This window comes from Hesperophylax consimilis, chromosome 2 (assembly GCF_061612785.1).
Source record: "Hesperophylax consimilis isolate HC1 chromosome 2, BYU_Hcon_1.0, whole genome shotgun sequence".
In the NCBI taxonomy this organism is placed as follows: Eukaryota; Metazoa; Arthropoda; class Insecta; order Trichoptera; family Limnephilidae; genus Hesperophylax; species Hesperophylax consimilis.
Genome location: NC_142837.1, coordinates 39,045,900 through 39,066,369, shown reverse-complemented (window position 1 = coordinate 39,066,369; position 20,470 = coordinate 39,045,900). Strand labels below are relative to the sequence as shown.

At 38.7% G+C, this 20,470-nt stretch overlaps 1 protein-coding gene across 1 annotated transcript; it reads left to right on the top strand.

Annotated features, from left to right (window-relative positions):
- The first annotated feature begins 13,308 nt into the window (after positions 1-13,308).
- Positions 13,309-18,315, top strand: LOC149426010 (4-vinylanisole receptor-like). Its single transcript, XM_089644082.1, has 4 exons — positions 13,309-13,545; positions 13,635-13,739; positions 17,111-17,266; positions 18,250-18,315. The coding sequence occupies exons 1-4, from the start codon at positions 13,342-13,344 to the stop codon at positions 18,313-18,315; spliced, it is 531 nt and encodes a 176-aa protein (XP_089500208.1). The 5' UTR covers positions 13,309-13,341.
- The last annotated feature ends 2,155 nt before the right edge of the window (positions 18,316-20,470 follow it).

Below are 20,470 nucleotides of genomic sequence, written 5' to 3'. Positions count from 1 at the left end.
TGTAGACTTCAAGGCCGCGTATGACAGTATTAATAGGAACGCATTGTATAATGCAATGAGTGAGTTTGGAATACCGCGTAAGCTGATCAATCTAGTGAAACTGACAATGTCCCCAGTAACGTGTAGATTCAGGGTTGGCAGTGATCTGTCCGAACCATTTGAAGCGCTCTACGGGGTGAGACAAGGAGATGGATTGGCCTGCCTCTTATTTAACATAGCCTTAGAAAAAGTTATTCGTGACTCAGGCATTGAGAAAAGAGGAACAATATTTGACAACTCTGTGCAACTATTGGCTTACGCTGATGATATCGACATAATTGCGAAAAATCCCGATGATTTACAAGACGCCTTCATAAATCTTGAAAGTTCTGCCAAAAATATGGGTCTTGTAGTAAACCAGCAGAAGACCAAATACATGGCCGTAGGATGTACCCAACAAACCCCATCTCTCGCATGTGGAAGCCAAAATTTTGAAACGGTACCAAAATTCACATACCTGGGCTCCCTGATAACAAACAATAACAACACTACAGAGGAGATCCAGAAGCGCATCGTGAATGCAAACCGCTACTATTTCCGCCTACAAAAACAAATAAAATCCAGACTGCTTTCCAGAACCACCAAGGTATTAGTGTACAAAACACTAATTAGACCAGTGCTTACGTACGCAGCCGAGACGTGGGTTCTAACTAAGAAGAATGAGCGAGCACTGGACGTTTTTGAAAAGAAAATTTTGAGGCGCATTTTCGGACCGGTTCTAGAAAATGGATTTTGGCGCAGACGTTATAACAATGAGCTCTATACTCTGTTTAAGGAGCTAAACGTCACAAAGTTTATAAAACTGGGAAGACTTCGGTGGCTAGGTCATGTGGAGAGAATGACCGAGCATCAAGAACCAAAGTCCCTGCTGAGCTCAAGACCGATAGGGAGAAGGAGCCTGGGAAGGCCAAGGTTAAGATGGAGCGACAACGTCCCCAAAGATTTGTCTTGGAGATTCGAAACTGGAAAGAGCTGGCACGGGACCGAGATGAGTGGAGGAAGACTCTTGAGGAGGCCAAGACCCACCAGGGGTTGTAGAGCCAAAAGTGATGATGTGATGATTTATTGAAATATTTAGCGGTTAAAAATAAGCCGACGTAGGACAGTGGTTTAGTGCACCTGACCGGCTATCAGAAGGGTGCAGGTTCAATTCCCGTCGGGGGGATTTATATTTGTATTTCAGGCTAATAATATAATTATTGCTTATAATAATTTGTTATCCTCTGTACATATCTTGTCTTATTAACATAAGCTTAAAGAATAATGATAATATTTTTTATTTATTTGTTAATCAACAGTTGAATTTGATCATTTTAATATTTAGCTCGTACGCGTTTGTCACAATGCACGTTTTATTAACGTTTTTTTCATGGGAGGAGGTTTTGCGACACTAACGAATATATTTCCATGACGGAAGCTTCCGAATTTCAATGTAATTGGGACCCTTCATCTATTTTTGCCCTCCTAGGGTTAACTGAATGACTTAAAAAAATATGGGTTTGACAAGGAATTTATATAAAAAGGAAAAATAACTTTAATAAAAGTTAAATTTTATTTTGATTGGCTTTCAGTTACATCGTAAGTTATGCAGAGAACCCGATATACTCAATGATATACGTTATCACCATTATCAACATGACAGCTCTGGTCATCATTTACTCAGGAGTGGATTGTCTGTTCGTCTCTTGCTGCCTCCACGTCGAAGGAAACATGAAGATAGTGAGGAAAAAGGTGGAACTCATCGGGAAAATCCAAAATGCTGGTAGAAATTGTATTATAAATCCTTAATGTATTTAACTTTTTTTTTCTTCACATAAAGCGGGGATCACACGAGGATAATACGGAAGACAATACAACAGTCTCGACTCAACTCGAAAGACACTATCCCGCGGAGATAGCTTGCCCATCTATCCTTAGGACAGTGTCTGTAATGGTTTCCCGTCCCCCCTTATTCTCGTTAACGGATTAATGTTTTCGTCACGTTTGTTTTGCATCTTCTCGCGGTTTATCAACCCTTCAATCTTAACGAATTAATATGTCACGTTGTGTCAATTTTTTTGTTTCGACAGGGATTAATTCATTGAAGGATCCTTTTAATTGGTTGTGGTAACTTTGGTTCTTTTTAGATGAGGCGTGTTATATTCTGTATGGTTTGAAAATAAGACAATGGCCGACTACCCTGATTTTAACTACCTTTTCCTACCTTGTTTGCTCGCCCAAACGTTTCCGGTTGCTGCAGTTGATAATGTGCTAATATAATGAGACAATTAATTACAAATTAAGTACATGAAATTCACTATAGACAATTCAGTTCAAGATGCACAAGATTCTAAGTTAATGATTTGACTATGGATTGTTAGTTTTGTGAGTTATTTCTATGAGTAGGTATTTTCGGGAATAGCTAGAGACAAAACATGTGTTGCTTTCGATTGGTCTCCGTCCAAATCCCACCCATCAACGTGACCAGCTCGAGAGCAGCCAAGTTGATGGTCCAATCCCAACACCTCCAGAAATGAATTGAATATCGCTCAGCGACAGATGAAATAATGACATGTTTTGCCTCCTGCCGGAGGGTGATGAAGGTGGAATGTGGGTCCTTGGTGGTAACTGTTGATGTTGATGTTGATGATGAATGATGAAGATTCATCTTATACCGTTAGGTACAAGGGGCTGCTCCGGTCCGGTGGCATGATAGCCTGGTGTCAGGAACCATTTGGGCCACGTGGGTAGCGCGAGGTTTAGGTCGCGTCAACCTCCCCCAAATCGATGATGAGTTGAGCTTCGCCAGCATGCCGAAAATTAGGAGTCCACTCTACTAACCTCAAACATAAACATATACTGAAGTGGTTTGCATCAGCAACGTCAGGAGTTCGGGAGTCCCGTGAACACCCCTCTGGTTTACGCTCGTAAGGATAATGATGAATTCAGCTTCAGTTTGTTCGACTTCGCCTCTGCAGTCACGCTACTCCAAATAGCTCCTGGCTCCAGTCTATACAGTTTCTCGTTCCAGTAGAGGTAATGACACATATTTATCATATGTACAATACAGAACATACTTCAAGTCTTTCGTCCACACTCAAAATAGTCATGTCAATATTTAATTTGGATGAGGGCGTCCATCCGACATAACGAATGTTTCCTAGACGGGAGATTTTACCCCACTTCAAAGTCATGGTCACTCGCTCTATCGTTTGTTACCCTCCGTTCGCTTCAAATATCAAAGAATGGTAGAAATTGATATCCTCGACTTCCGGCGCTAAGGATCAGGGATACTGGAATCATCAGGTCGTGAATCTGAAATCATCCGATCTCCGTCAGCTCAAACGGTTTCAGTCGGAGTCAATTTCCAACCTAATTCTGGATGACTTCTCCTCCTATAGTGGGGTAAATACTTATTGAATTTGACAGGAAGGACGTCAGAAAGCGCCGAAACAACTTCATATTAGTCACGATCCCTTCGTTCTGTCAGCGAGAAAATCCTCCTCACACGCCAGCCAAGAATAGCATAGCCCTTATCCGCTTTGTTCCTTCGTCTACCAGCTAACTCAAGTAGGAAAGCCCATTAGCAATTTTCGTTCCCTTCGATCTGAACTCAGTGAAAGCGTCCTCTCACCAGCTGAAAATACTCGAAACAGGGGTCTATTCCAGGTGACTATCTAAGGCTGGTCCGCCAACACCTTCGACAGAAACCGGTGCTTGTACGGGAATAACTCAACCACACCAATAGCAGGGGAAAAAGCCGGCGCTGCTATACTAAAATAGACGTTATATCGGTATCCAGGGTTATCGACTTTGCTAACACAAGAGTCCCTATTAGGCAAGCCAAATTACAAATTTCGTTCCCTTCGCTTTTGTCGCTTTGGTAAGATAGGACAGCCTACGGAAAATTCGTATACTCCGTCCCCGTCAAACTTATGAAAAATGAAAATCTCACTTCATAGAATAGGAATGCCAGACAGATGAATCCTCCCGGCGGCTAGCTGTAACCCGCTGCGTTATCCCGATTCAAAATGAATGAAAAGAGTGATGTTTGAATAAGTTATATTTAATTAAATATATTTTATGAATTCCGTATAACCTAATCGTTAAATATTATTACTGGAGAATTATTAAATCATCTTAAATTGCAGAAAACAAAATTGTCTAGCTCATAAACAATGTCTATTGTTGAATGATCTTAAGCGGCTTCAGGGTAACCGCTCTTAGTCCTTTTGTAATCGCCAAGACCCGGTCACTTCAACGCATTAGGTGATTTATGGCCTCCCTTGCTAACAGGTCCGGACCTATAGTGCTCAAGTTAAATACCCTTACTTTAAAATACAATTGGACTATTCGGTTTACATTAAGGAAATAAGTGTTAATAATTAGATTATAATAGACTTACCGATACATCTTAGTGTCAACAATCCAAATAATTATAAAAAAACAAACACAGTCACATGCAGAAAACTCATGCTGTTAGAAAACCGCACCTTCTACACTAAATGATTTTAGCCGTGTTCGCGTCCCGACGATTAATTCTTGTTGACGCGCTTCCTAGTTTTTTACTAACTCGACTATCTTAAAACGCTGACCGATCCTGATTATTCCTGACCGTCTCCCACCGTTTTCAAAACCTGACTATCAAAACTGACTACCCGCCCGCGCTCCTTAACCACGACTATCGACTTGCTTCTTCCGCCCTTCAACGCTGACTGCCTTGACCGTCTCCCCGCGCTTTCAAATCCAGACTCCCAAAAACTGACTACCCGCCCGCGCTCCTTAACCACGACTATCGACTTGCTTCTTCCGACCTTCAACGCTGACTGCCTCGACCGTCTCCCCGCGCCTTCAAATCCAGACTCCCCCTTCTCAAACCAACCCCCCAAATCACCATATGCGATTTCTAATTTATGTTCTTTTGAATTCTGAATGCTTTTTGTTTTCAAAAGACAGAAATGCACTAAAGGAACACATCAATTATGGCCCTAGAACCTGTCACATTAATTTTAAATCGTTTCAAAACCAATAAATTGTTACTTCTCCAGTAAAGTCTAATTCTTTGTTCAAAGGATGAAACTTGACTACCCCCAGTCCAGTGGCGTGTTGGCCCACCAGCATTTTAGCTCGGCTTACTATTATTAACCACCATCACGGAGGTCTCTGACGATACAGTCATGTTCCTATTTTTTTTTTTCTACCCTAATAAATCTAAACACTTGTTTCTAAAGCAGCTTTAAGGCCAACATCTGGTAAACTCCTACTTCGTGAAATCAACTGAAAAATTCTTTCTAACCATAATAAATCAACAATAACAAAAATTTATCCCAGGGCGAGTCCATCACAGCTCCCTTCTGGAAAAATAATAGTGGGAGTAGATACAGAGATAAGCTATTGTCAGCTATTATTGTTCCATCACCCTTAGCAGCAGAACACGTTTGAACTCGCCAATAATACATTTTTTTTCCCAACCTTCCTAGGTTTCACTCGCTCCCCACTGCCCTGTTCTTGTCGCTAAAATTGTTAAAACTCCTAATCCCTTTTACTTTTTATTTTATTTTTTTATATATATATTTTTTTTTCTACGAAAGATTTCCCAATCCGCCCCTGTCTCGCTCGACGTTCTTATTTTTTTTTTCCTTGGCCACACGCTATCAGTTAAACCTCTGGTAGGTCCGTTATGGGGCCCTCGCTACCTTTTTTGTGTTAGCGCCGTTGTTAATTGTTTTATGACTGAGCATACAGTAACCGAGATCTTGAGAGTTATTTCGCATTAATTATTTGCATTTTTAAGCGTTGGGTAATTTGTTTTGATGTTTTAATTCATGTGAATAGGACTCCTTCTATATGAACAATCTATTAGTGTACCTATATGTTTTGCGGTAATTCAGTTCCGTCTAATTAGAGTGGATAATCTCTTTACCAATTTAATTGATAAATTATTTCTCGTAAAACCGTGTGCCTTATTTCCTATTCCTCCTTACAGGACGCCTGATAATAATAATTATTATTATTGAATAATTTATATAGCGCCGTTTTCGTGAAAAGCTAACTCAAGGAACCTAATATTGTAGTAGCTACTAATATTTTGATAAGAGTTTTGTTGAACAACTATGTCGTATTATAGGAAAAAGAAGTGTGGAGGGGGAGGGGAAGGAAAAAGGGGTAAACTATACAAATGAAATCTCTTTCAAACTACGCTGTCTTACATTAGCCAAACAATAACGGTGAATGGTGATCAGAACTCAAACATTGACCTCAGCGTGTCTTAGGCTATACTCTAATAGCTGGCGACCCACTTCTCAAAGGTACCGTGACCTACCAGAACCCTCCACGCCTGAAGGAAAACGAATTGAGACTTCCCAACACTTCCAGATACTGTTCCAGCGTATTCACTTCTGTGAACCTACTTTACTGTCTCTAAATGGGGAAAGTAATTGCATCCCATATCACGATGCTGACGCGAAAATGTGTCATGTAAGTTTCGTCTGATGAAGCCCTCCTTCCACGTGCTGTCAGACCTACACTTCACCTCTTAGAATCTGTTGTAATTAAGCCAAGATTGCGTTGGCTTACATCAGGTTCCAGGTCGACGCCATTGGAGTATTTGATAGAACTTTAACGGGTTTATTCCTACGGAATATCGCGCGAACATCTCTTCCACATAACCTTGCAGGAACCTCGCAGGTTACCTTCAGCTAGACGCCTTCAACAGCGAATTACGCTCTTTTCATCCCAGAGTCACTCATGTCTTCTCACCCTGTCTGTCATTCCTTTTTACATTGCATAAAACCGCGAAAGAGTGAAGCTTTCAGTATGCCGCGCTGATCCGCTCAGTTCACGCTGGCGTCTTCGTCCACGCGATAGCGCAGGAAAAAAAACCATTTCTGCTTGCTAATATTTGTGTGATATTATTACAGCGAAACTATCTAATTCTCCAATTATGAAGTTTAATCGTTGGTCGAAAATCGGGACAGGGAAAGGTTTAGTAATGTTGATGACACTACCGAGGTAATTAATGTTGATTCGATGGGGAGTCTGAAAATTATCAGGGAAACCCTAGGTATAAATATGTTTATATGTATACATATTTTTTTTTTTCACGAACCCTTTATTCATAATACGCAACTTTTATTGTTCACTGAATTTTTTCTAACATTTCAAGATAATATAAATCTGTTCCGTCGACCCACTTATAAATGGTCAAGTTCATAATAAGTGACGTAATAAGCTATTATTTGGTTTTGTCCCCCCCGGGAAGAGGCTCCGGTCTAGTAGTACAATACATCTTTGTTTAGATTTTACAACCGCCTTAACTTTCTCACCGTACGTATTATTGACTTTAAAATGTTTTGTTTAAATTGCACTCTCCCTTCAAAGTTGAACTTCAAAAAAAAACTGTTATCATAAGTGATTTTTTTTTGTTGTCCCTGGTTTTCTACCCCCAAAGTAACACGGGTATGTGCCTAGCATGGTGGTCGAAAAAATACTAAATGCATTTAATAAATAATTTCAATGAATAAGGAAACATAAAAAAAGGTTTTATCTGTTAATTCAGTCCTTATCGGAGGTTGGACATCAGCCTCTAGAATGAACTGGGTTTGTGTCTACTACTTGAAGAAACTATTTTCTCCCTCCACAATGTAATACCTTTAATAACTATGTCTTATCGGAGGTTGGATGACAATACAAAATTTTGTTTTACAATTTTATTTAAAATTTAAATAATCTAATTTATTCCCTACTGATAAATTCACGGATATTTTTATTACGGATACAATTTTATTTAAAATTTAAATAAACTAATTTATTCTCTGCTTATAATTCACAGATATTTTTATTTCGGATAATTTGCATTTAAAGCAAATAAACTAATGCGCTGGTTTAGGTCTACTACTGAAGGAACTATTTTCTCCCTCCACAATGTAATACCTTTACTCACTGTGTCCTATCGGAGGTTGGATAACATCATAAAATTTCGTTCGTATATTTTTATTTGGAATTTAAATAAACTGATTTTTACCCTACTGATAAATTCACGTATAGCTCAACTATTATTGTAGAAATTCACTACCTTCCGCAGTTTTGTATTTATAACACTGAACTGTTAGCCCTGGCTTTTAATATATTTTTTCCATTGTCTTGAACCAAACAGAATGTAAAACATTTTAATACCCCACCTCCTGGTCCAACGGCATCACTGTAATGGTTTCCCGTCCCTCAACGTCCTCCCTGGGCAAAACCAAAGGAAAGAAGCCAGATAGATCTTCTTACCTCAGTTCTTGTTAACGGATTAATGTTTTCGTCACGTTTGTTTTGCATCTTCTCGCGGTTTATCAACCCTTCAATCTTAACGAATTAATATGTCACGTTGTGTCAATTTTTTTGTTTCGACAGGGATTAATTCATTGAAGGATCCTTTTAATTGGTTGTGGTAACTTTGGTTCTTTTTAGATGAGGCGTGTTATATTCTGTATGGTTTGAAAATAAGACAATGGCCGACTACCCTGATTTTAACTACCTTTTCCTACCTTGTTTGCTCGCCCAAACGTTTCCGGTTGCTGCAGTTGATAATGTGCTAATATAATGAGACAATTAATTACAAATTAAGTACATGAAATTCACTATAGACAATTCAGTTCAAGATGCACAAGATTCTAAGTTAATGATTTGACTATGGATTGTTAGTTTTGTGAGTTATTTCTATGAGTAGGTATTTTCGGGAATAGCTAGAGACAAAACATGTGTTGCTTTCGATTGGTCTCCGTCCAAATCCCACCCATCAACGTGACCAGCTCGAGAGCAGCCAAGTTGATGGTCCAATCCCAACACCTCCTGAAATGAATTGAATATCGCTCAGCGACAGATGAAATAATGACATGTTTTGCCTCCTGCCGGAGGGTGATGAAGGTGGAATGTGGGTCCTTGGTGGTAACTGTTGATGTTGATGTTGATGATGAATGATGAAGATTCATCTTATACCGTTAGGTACAAGGGGCTGCTCCGGTCCGGTGGCATGATAGCCTGGTGTCAGGAACCATTTGGGCCACGTGGGTAGCGCGAGGTTTAGGTCGCGTCAACCTCCCCCAAATCGATGATGAGTTGAGCTTCGCCAGCATGCCGAAAATTAGGAGTCCACTCTACTAACCTCAAACATAAACATATACTGAAGTGGTTTGCATCAGCAACGTCAGGAGTTCGGGAGTCCCGTGAACACCCCTCTGGTTTACGCTCGTAAGGATAATGATGAATTCAGCTTCAGTTTGTTCGACTTCGCCTCTGCAGTCACGCTACTCCAAATAGCTCCTGGCTCCAGTCTATACAGTTTCTCGTTCCAGTAGAGGTAATGACACATATTTATCATATGTACAATACAGAACATACTTCAAGTCTTTCGTCCACACTCAAAATAGTCATGTCAATATTTAATTTGGATGAGGGCGTCCATCCGACATAACGAATGTTTCCTAGACGGGAGATTTTACCCCACTTCAAAGTCATGGTCACTCGCTCTATCGTTTGTTACCCTCCGTTCGCTTCAAATATCAAAGAATGGTAGAAATTGATATCCTCGACTTCCGGCGCTAAGGATCAGGGATACTGGAATCATCAGGTCGTGAATCTGAAATCATCCGATCTCCGTCAGCTCAAACGGTTTCAGTCGGAGTCAATTTCCAACCTAATTCTGGATGACTTCTCCTCCTATAGTGGGGTAAATACTTATTGAATTTGACAGGAAGGACGTCAGAAAGCGCCGAAACAACTTCATATTAGTCACGATCCCTTCGTTCTGTCAGCGAGAAAATCCTCCTCACACGCCAGCCAAGAATAGCATAGCCCTTATCCGCTTTGTTCCTTCGTCTACCAGCTAACTCAAGTAGGAAAGCCCATTAGCAATTTTCGTTCCCTTCGATCTGAACTCAGTGAAAGCGTCCTCTCACCAGCTGAAAATACTCGAAACAGGGGTCTATTCCAGGTGACTATCTAAGGCTGGTCCGCCAACACCTTCGACAGAAACCGGTGCTTGTACGGGAATAACTCAACCACACCAATAGCAGGGGAAAAAGCCGGCGCTGCTATACTAAAATAGACGTTATATCGGTATCCAGGGTTATCGACTTTGCTAACACAAGAGTCCCTATTAGGCAAGCCAAATTACAAATTTCGTTCCCTTCGCTTTTGTCGCTTTGGTAAGATAGGACAGCCTACGGAAAATTCGTATACTCCGTCCCCGTCAAACTTATGAAAAATGAAAATCTCACTTCATAGAATAGGAATGCCAGACAGATGAATCCTCCCGGCGGCTAGCTGTAACCCGCTGCGTTATCCCGATTCAAAATGAATGAAAAGAGTGATGTTTGAATAAGTTATATTTAATTAAATATATTTTATGAATTCCGTATAACCTAATCGTTAAATATTATTACTGGAGAATTATTAAATCATCTTAAATTGCAGAAAACAAAATTGTCTAGCTCATAAACAATGTCTATTGTTGAATGATCTTAAGCGGCTTCAGGGTAACCGCTCTTAGTCCTTTTGTAATCGCCAAGACCCGGTCACTTCAACGCATTAGGTGATTTATGGCCTCCCTTGCTAACAGGTCCGGACCTATAGTGCTCAAGTTAAATACCCTTACTTTAAAATACAATTGGACTATTCGGTTTACATTAAGGAAATAAGTGTTAATAATTAGATTATAATAGACTTACCGATACATCTTAGTGTCAACAATCCAAATAATTATAAAAAAACAAACACAGTCACATGCAGAAAACTCATGCTGTTAGAAAACCGCACCTTCTACACTAAATGATTTTAGCCGTGTTCGCGTCCCGACGATTAATTCTTGTTGACGCGCTTCCTAGTTTTTTACTAACTCGACTATCTTAAAACGCTGACCGATCCTGATTATTCCTGACCGTCTCCCACCGTTTTCAAAACCTGACTATCAAAACTGACTACCCGCCCGCGCTCCTTAACCACGACTATCGACTTGCTTCTTCCGCCCTTCAACGCTGACTGCCTTGACCGTCTCCCCGCGCTTTCAAATCCAGACTCCCAAAAACTGACTACCCGCCCGCGCTCCTTAACCACGACTATCGACTTGCTTCTTCCGACCTTCAACGCTGACTGCCTCGACCGTCTCCCCGCGCCTTCAAATCCAGACTCCCCCTTCTCAAACCAACCCCCCAAATCACCATATGCGATTTCTAATTTATGTTCTTTTGAATTCTGAATGCTTTTTGTTTTCAAAAGACAGAAATGCACTAAAGGAACACATCAATTATGGCCCTAGAACCTGTCACATTAATTTTAAATCGTTTCAAAACCAATAAATTGTTACTTCTCCAGTAAAGTCTAATTCTTTGTTCAAAGGATGAAACTTGACTACCCCCAGTCCAGTGGCGTGTTGGCCCACCAGCATTTTAGCTCGGCTTACTATTATTAACCACCATCACGGAGGTCTCTGACGATACAGTCATGTTCCTATTTTTTTTTTTTCTACCCTAATAAATCTAAACACTTGTTTCTAAAGCAGCTTTAAGGCCAACATCTGGTAAACTCCTACTTCGTGAAATCAACTGAAAAATTCTTTCTAACCATAATAAATCAACAATAACAAAAATTTATCCCAGGGCGAGTCCATCACATGTCTTGGTTCATTTTTCTGTCTTTCAAACTACTGTTAACATTACGAAAGTAGGTCCAGAGCTGGGACAATACAGTATTGTACTGTCCTCGTGTGATACCTGCACTATTCAAAAACATATTTCATTTGATGTACGTACGGTATAACTAATGAAATAGATTGAATTAATTTTAAAAAAATAAGACACGTAATAATACAATAATATTTTGTTAATTATTGCGCTACTTTGAGATCCATATTATTTTTAACCAATAATTATTTGCCTAAAACATTTGAAAATTGAAAAAATCTTCTGAGAAAAAATACATGCTGCCGACGAGAATTTAACGGCAGCCTTCTGATTTCCGAACAGATACTCTTCCAATTACGCCACGTCAGCTTATTCAAAACCAACCAAATTTGCCTACTGTACTTCAACTCAATGTTTTGAATACGTATGTAATATCATATTCTAATGAATCATGATTATTCGTCAGGAACGAAGTAAAGATTATCCCAATGGACGATCAGGGTATCGATTCTCCAATCCAGGCCGCTCGCAGTCGCCGTCGAAAGTACATACATTGGTCGACGTTCTTATTCTTGAGTCCCGTCGAAAGTACATACTTACATACGCCAAACGTCAAAAGTCATTCCACTCTCTTTTACTTCTACGATCATGTAGAATCACCTCCTGAAGTTACCGTACTTTACCCCCGGACATCCTATATAGTTTTTTCTTTATATAGGACTCAGAAATACATCAAAATATGTCTGTTGGAAATTATCACACTCGCTCGTAAATATAATTTGTGATAAGATCCAAAAATTATAAATAATCGTTAATTTAGTATCTTCCCTTCTTGAAATCACCATCTGGGTATCCTTTCATATTCCATTCCAAAGAACCAACATTTCAATCTCAGAACCTCTTGCGAATATGTCGACTGTTAAATTACAACATCCACTGTAGTGGCAAGATTTCTGACATATTTAGCGATAGCCCTCAGAACCTTACTAAATTTCTCGAATCTCTTGTATTCGTTTGACTTCACTTGACCCAAACATGGCTGTCTCTTGTTTTTGTTGTTGTTGTGTTATGTACTTATTTTATTTTATCATGTTGTTTTACATGGTTTAACGGACGGTTGGTACGTTATCTCTCTATCTGTTATATATACAATAAATGTAATTAAAATAAAATAAAGTATCCATATTGGCAATAACATTAACACTACTATCAAAATAATTAACATATAACTTTGAGAAGTTTGTTGTATTTATCAGATCAATATCATCTAACCACCGATGGGATTAATAGTTTGCGTGAATGCGGTGCGGTACTATACAGAATGTCGTCAAAGAATGTCAATTAAAACATTTCTCTTCTCCGTATCATTTCCATCCCCATTCCTCCAGCCTCCCAACCTACCCCAATTTTGAACGCCATATTCTCTCTGGCTGTGGACTGTCGGGAGCATTTGGCACTCTTGTGTGTTACTCACGTTGCTCCGCCATTTTGATAGTCCTTACAGTGATCTGTAAGGACTATCAAACGTATATAACGTCTGTAGTGATTTTCATTGGTGCAGCAATTATCATTCATTGAAAAACATCCAATGATTAGACATTGATAATCAGTGGCCGGGAACAGATAATAGTAGACACTGGATACTCTTCCACAATATTATATGATTATAGATAATGGCACCCTTCAAATGGACAATACAGCAGATGAGAGATTGGCCATCGCACAGTTGAATTTTTGCATCAGAGAGCACAATGACGTAATCCAGAGAGTGGCTGAATTGGAGGACTTATTTAGCATGCAATGCATGATCCAATTCTTATCCAGCTCAATCACCATCTGCATAATACTGTTCCAAGCAAGCGTGGTAAAGACTCAATACCTCCTCTACACAAAGCATTAAATAAATCAAGACTCTTATGAAGCACTCGTTAAACCTCCATTTCCTTGTTTCAGAACATATACGATATCAGAAAACTAATGACATTCATTGGTTTCTTGGCTGGATCTTTCGTGCAACTTTTCATGTTTGCCAAATACGGCCAACTTTTGCTTAATCAGGTAATTTTAACCAAGTAAAAAATTGAGTTATGAAACCAAAAAGTCTAAATATTCCGATGGCTAAAGATGCGCAGCGCCACCGCCATCTCGCCAGGTCTCTTTAACTGTCAGTTTATTTTCTACAGCACGGCATGTATTAATAATGATGGCGTGGGTCGAGCTAAAATGGCAGGTACTAGTCCTATGTTGAAAATATTGGAAAGACAGGAAGGTAACCCGTCTCATCAGTGGGGTAGTCATGGCTTAAGAAATTGTCCAACTATTGCTTCGAAGAAACAAATCAAAAATATGTACTGAAATCTAAATTAACATGTATTTTTAGCTTGTACTCCTTTACTGCATTATAACTTCACATCGATGGATGGAATTTAGAAAAATTGTTTCCATTTCCATTGCTACCAAAAACTATTAAGCTTAGCGCCGACTTATTTATTAACACTGATGTTATTTTTGCTATTCGTTTTTGGGGTGTTATGCCGTGTTGCGCTAACTCCTTCTTTAGTCAATGTTTCGGACAGCATTGCAGTGTCCATCATCAGGGCAGATGTGTTATTTGAGGTTGTGTTAAAATGTGAGCTTATGTATGAGGTTGTGATACCGTGTTGCCAGCTCCAACCCTCTGAGCTAAAAACGTATCATTTTTTATTTAAAGTGGTTTTCTTCGTTTAGCTCTGGTGTAGCCGTCAATTACCGGATACCGAGAACTATTGAGCTTAGCTCCATCGTCTCTATTAATGTTTACGGGATTTTTATGAATTTCAATGGCCTCCGTAATCAGCCGTGCTCTATAAGTTTTGGGTCTCCCCAGGATTTCAGGAACAAATCCAAAGTAATGCCCGGTGTCAATCAAATGCTCGGCAATTGCCGATTTGTCAGGGTGGCCGAGTTTACAAGCTCTGAAGTGTTCTGAAATTCTTTTGGAGATAGTCCGCTCTGTCTGGCCTACATAGACCTTGTCACATCCGGAACAGCTGAGTTTATACACTCCATCTGTTTCCAGAGGAAACTTAGTCTTGCAGACCTCAGTAAGTACTGTATCTTTGTTGTTGTTCCGAAGACAGTCTTGATATTTTCCTTTCTCAATAGCCTGGCAATTCTGTCTGTCACATTGTGCACACTAGGCAGGAAGGCACAGCCTTTTGACTCTTGTTCAATTCTGTCTTCGTTTGGTGCAGATTTGGCTCTTATGATTTGCCTTGTCTGACTTGCTGGGTAGCCGTTACGCTCCAGTGCATCGGTCAGCTTCGTAAGTTCCTCTCCGATTTTATGTTCTTCACATATTCTGGTCGCTCGGGTCACCAATGTATGGATAAGTCCTCTCTTCTGCGCTGGGTGGTGGTGCGAATCAGCGTGTAAGTACCGATTAGTATGGGTTGGTTTCCTATATACAGTATGCCCTAGGCTACCATCGCTTTTTCGCATCACCTCCACATCTAGAAAAGGCAGGATTTTATCTTCGTTTTCCAGTTCCATTGTGAATTTAATTTTGCTGTGGAGAGAATTAAGATGGTCCAGGAATTCGTTTGGGATTATTTGTTTTAAGGATTCAACAGATCTGATTAGTAAACTCAAGAAAGTTAAGACTGAGGAAGGAGATATTCTGGTCAGCTCTGACGTCGTGTCACTTTTCACAAATGTGCCTCTAGAAGACTCCATGACAACCCAAAAACAAATAACAAAAATACTTTTGGCCGTGAAAATCTTAAATCATACTGATGGTATTGTTGTGGATTTTATTTGTCTTCGAATTAGGCATGCTCGATGCGTTTTAGGTATTTTCAGGATTTCAGGAAAAAATCCAAAGCAGGAAAAACTTTAATGGCTGGTGTCAACTAAGTACATGCGTCCGGTTTGGTGGGATGGCCGAATTGTACATGGTATCCGGTACTAGATGGACACACCTAAACTAAACGCTTAAAACCATAATGATTGAATGATTTATAGAGGACTAGAGTTTTTGCAGTTCTTCTTCTTCGTGTGGAGGAGGATAGTTGGTAGAAGTGAAAGTGAAATACTGAAGTCAGCCAGTCATCGGCAACAGGAGTCACTTGGTTCAGCATAGATATGTTTCAGGGGAACTGATGAAGAGGATATTCTTCTAAGATGTATTCTGTTTCACACAGTTCTTAATCCTATATTTTGTAACAGACTGATTCTGCTTATAATTTTTTTTAAGATTTTCTTTTATTTTTATACACTGCTTTGTATCTTGTTCTTTCTTTTCTACTATAGAGTGACCTGCTTGCTGGTAGTAGCACTGAACTTATATTTTTCTTGTGTCAGTCCGGCGTACCCCAACTCTGGGGTGACAGAAGACCTCGTCCGTGCATATCAAACTTCAAGATCAAATCACGATGAGGGATCTGTGTCATCGTCTGCTCGCAGCGCCTCCCCTGAGGTCAGGAACTGGACTGAGGATGGGCCGAACGTGGATCGGCAACCTTCCGCCCTGCCTCCAGGTATTCCGACGCTTTCTCCTCATGGTCTTCGGGATATTCCCAACCCCAACTCACACTTCTCGTCGAGGCACAACCGGTTTCCTGGCTTAGGGGCGCGGAACCTGATTCTCGTGAAGCCAATCCAACGCCCAGCTTTCTCTCCCTAGGTCTGCCTGTTAGTGGGTATCGACACCCCCTTCACCACAGAAAGAGGCGCATACTTTACCATTTTTCTTTTTTGTTCTCTTTGTAGGTGGCTGTGTATTATTTTAATTCTTCTCTACCTATTGTTGACATTTTGTAAATGTGTTTTTATTATATTAACCAAGTAGAATAGAACTTACTAAAATTATTAAAACACAGCACTTGCATACTGCGAATAACATCGTATGCATGGACATTTTGGAGGTCTTGTTTTGAAATTTTAAATGTAGATTCGTTTTTTTAAAAATTAGCGTCCTTGCGAGAGCTCTGAAGGGGTACCATCAGTACCTAAAACAGGGCGGGGAAGTGGTGGGCCTCCTCCAAAAGTTCTTAATCCTTTAGGCCCAATTATTACATCATGTACGCACACGCGCAATGACTGTGACTGCACCGGGTGTAGTTTAATGAGGTCCACGTCTTGTATGGGAGAGAGAATACTGGCTATTTAATAATTGGATCCACAACAAGGTGCAACCTTCACTAACCTGGAAGTATCGATGACACCGGGACAGGATTTTTTCCTAGCTGTAATTGTAGATACAATCGTACCCTGCAAATACTACATATTATATATTGTACAATGTACAGTGCATGCTTCGTCTTAAAGATTCAAATACCTATTCATAGTTCAATAGTTCAACATTTTTGTATGTTTGTTCTAAAATAATTATTTTATGACAAATTAATTAATAATTTATTACGGTAAAAATATATTTTTTTTGTTTTCAGTCAGTCCGTATAGCAGTTGCAGCTTACGGTAGTCCTTGGTACTCGTATGGACCAAAATTCCGGAAACCGCTTCGACTCCTGATTCAACGTTCCCAGTCTCCTTTGGGAGTCTCCGCCAACAAGTTCTATCTCGTGTCCATTAAAAGCTTTTCTAAGGTAAAATCGACAATAATGAATTATGAAAAATTACCTTTTATAATGCGACTTCTTTGTCTTCATTAGTAGAATAGTGCCTAGGCATACATATATATGTTTTAAAATTGGGATGATTATTGATGATAAATGATGACGCTCATTATAATAAAGTACTATCGTGATTTATTTTTGGGATTCTTTGCCATGTTGTGCTTCCTCTTTATTTAACCAATGTTTCGGACAACGTTACAGTGACCATAATCATGATCCGTTTTCCCTTAACTAAGCGATAAACAATCATAAACTAAAAATCACGTCTCCAAAACTAAGCATATTTCACAATAAAAGATATAAATTTGTTTTTGACCACTTTAATTTTAATTGTATTTTACCGGTTTCGGAAGCACCCTTCCTTCGTCAGGAGAGTATTAAAACTAACCTATGATACAAAATATTGACAGATATATACACAAAAAATATAATTTAAGTGTTTGAGTGGGAGGTTAACAAAGGGAGACGGGTAATTGTGGGAATTCCGGCAATACCAGAGCGGTTTACTGGAAATATATTTAGAATGGGACTAAACAATAAATTAATTTCGTTGTTCAATATACTAGCATTATTATTTAGGGAAATTTATTATATTTTATTCCCTAAATAATAAAAGTAATTAATTGGTGGAAGGTACGCGACTGCAAAATCCGAATATTTTGGCCCTGGAGATAGAGAGGTACGTACGTACCTGTCACTCTACGAGACGAAATTTTGGTCGTATGAAATATTCCATAGGATTTATTTTTCAATAGGTACGTTCTGGATCCCGCTCCTAAGAACGAAGTTTCACATACGGTCCTTGAGCAAACGGCTAGTGTTTAAGACAATTTTATGTTTTTGTCTATTCTTCTGCACCTGTTTCCGGGGTTCCTCCCACCGGACTAACAACTGGCGAACACTTATGATTTTTGACTTATTTTGTTTAATTTTATAAATCTCTTTTTTTTCAGATAATAAGCGCATCCGCTTCCTATTTTACTCTTTTACAAACGGTGAACGACAAGAAGAAAATATAAAAGATTAATTATTTTGGAACATTTCCGAAATATTAAAATACATTATCGAATGCTGTTTTGAATTGGTCGAATCCGCAACGCTTCTTTTTTCTACTAAAAAAAAGATGAATTTAGTGTCCTATAAAATAAATGTAGCCAATTTTGAGATTATCTTTTATTTTTAAATTGTATTTAACTAATATTTTTTATTTAATTTTTTTATAAATTTAATTGTTAATTAAATTTGATGATGTTATTACTAAGTCCTGAAAATACCTACATTATTCTGTGAATAAGTTACGCTGCAAGTACATTATTATTAAATCTGAAATAACTAACCACCTCTGCTATAGGTCACCCCAAGTAATTTTGCTACGTTTGATGAATCAGCAGGTATTCCTGGGTTCATGGAGAGAGGTTTGTCCAGGTTTTGGCGACAGATACGTCTGCCCACCAACAGCGAAGCAAGCCGGATCGGGAGATACTGGTTGAGGGAGACCTTTTGACCTCTATAGACGACTCTCTCGGAACATCACCCTGCACCGCAGTGGGAGGGATGGATTCATACGTCTCCTGGACGTACTGACCCCAGATTCTTACCCAACACTCATGCCCTTTTCCTTCCCAGAATTTCCTCCCTTTCCATTCTTAAATGACCCTCCACACAGCATCCCCAAAGATGACATACATTGACATTGGTGAATTATTTTCTGTACAAAGCTAATGTAGAAAAAAGAACGCCAAAATGTCACAATAAAATAATAATTGCTGAACTTAAATTATAACATTATAAAATTTGATTTGATTATTTCAAAGTTTTGTTAAATTAAAAAGGGTTGTAAGAATTAAACACAATAACAATAAATAAAATAAAAATAATAATAAATTAATTATATTTGTCGCTAAAAACTATTTTCCTAAAAAAACACATTTATTTAATCACATTGAATATTCTTAAAGATTGTCATATTACATATTATATGAAATAGATCATTATAAATACAAAAATATTATGGCCTTAAAAATATATGCATATATATCAATAACGCCGAATCTGAACGTATAAGTTTAACACATAATTATTCAATAAATTTAAAAAAAAATTAGTAAAAACCATCACATTAAAAATCCCCGATAAGTTGATATCACTACATCGGCGGCTTCTAGCGTCACATTGAGTATTCGAGATTATTTGATTATGGGTTTGTACAGGTATTTTTATGCGTCAATTATGTTTTGTTATTTACAATTTTGGGTATTGGCATAATTGAAACTTAATTTGAAAAACTCTCGTTACTCAACGAAATAGGATAAATATGTGGCAGTGTCATTTTCAAAATTGAAACTGATTGTGTCATGAAGTCAGACAAACGATAAAGTACCTATAATATAATACTTAAACAAAAATTTATTTTAACCACCATTGTCAAAATTGTAACTGATTTGTAAAGAATTCTCACCATCGCATGATTTTTGGCAGGTCCGCTCTAGTTTAAATGATAAAAAAACACTCTGTAAACAAACTTTTCGAATAACTATAAAAACATTTTCAATGTTTAAATTCGATGATCGTACATACTTGTTGTCTCTTTCTTGCCAGTAACAATAAACAGGCGTAAGAAAGACTATGAAAGTGACGTCTGGCATTATCACATTATCTGGCGTACATCCCCAAACAGACATATTTTATTCACCGACTGACTCACCCCTGAAATGAAACAATAATTTCTGCAGCTCGATCAACTTGTGGCAGTTAGTATTCTACCAAATCATTTGGTCGCTGTAGTTTACAAAGTTCTGCATATTTAGTCGCGGTATAAAATGGTTACTATTTTTCGTTGCGATTCCGGAAAATTCATCGTCTAGTGGCACTTGGAAGTTTTTTGTCATTTTTTTCGTCGTGGCCGTTGGTTTCAGCGAACACGTGTATACCGTTAATATGGTAGAATATAATAAAGAGAACGCTGCTAGTGAAACCGCAACAATAGAAACAGTTTTCCACAGACTATAGTCAGAAGGTTCTATTACTATAATTGGACCTTCAGAAGTAGATGTTGTTTCAAAATTTGTGGTCATTTCAGAACTAGGTGTTGTTTGTGATGTTCTAACAGGATCTTCAGTAGCTGTACCAGATGTCTGTGATGTTGTACCAGGATCTTCTGTAGCTGTACCAGAT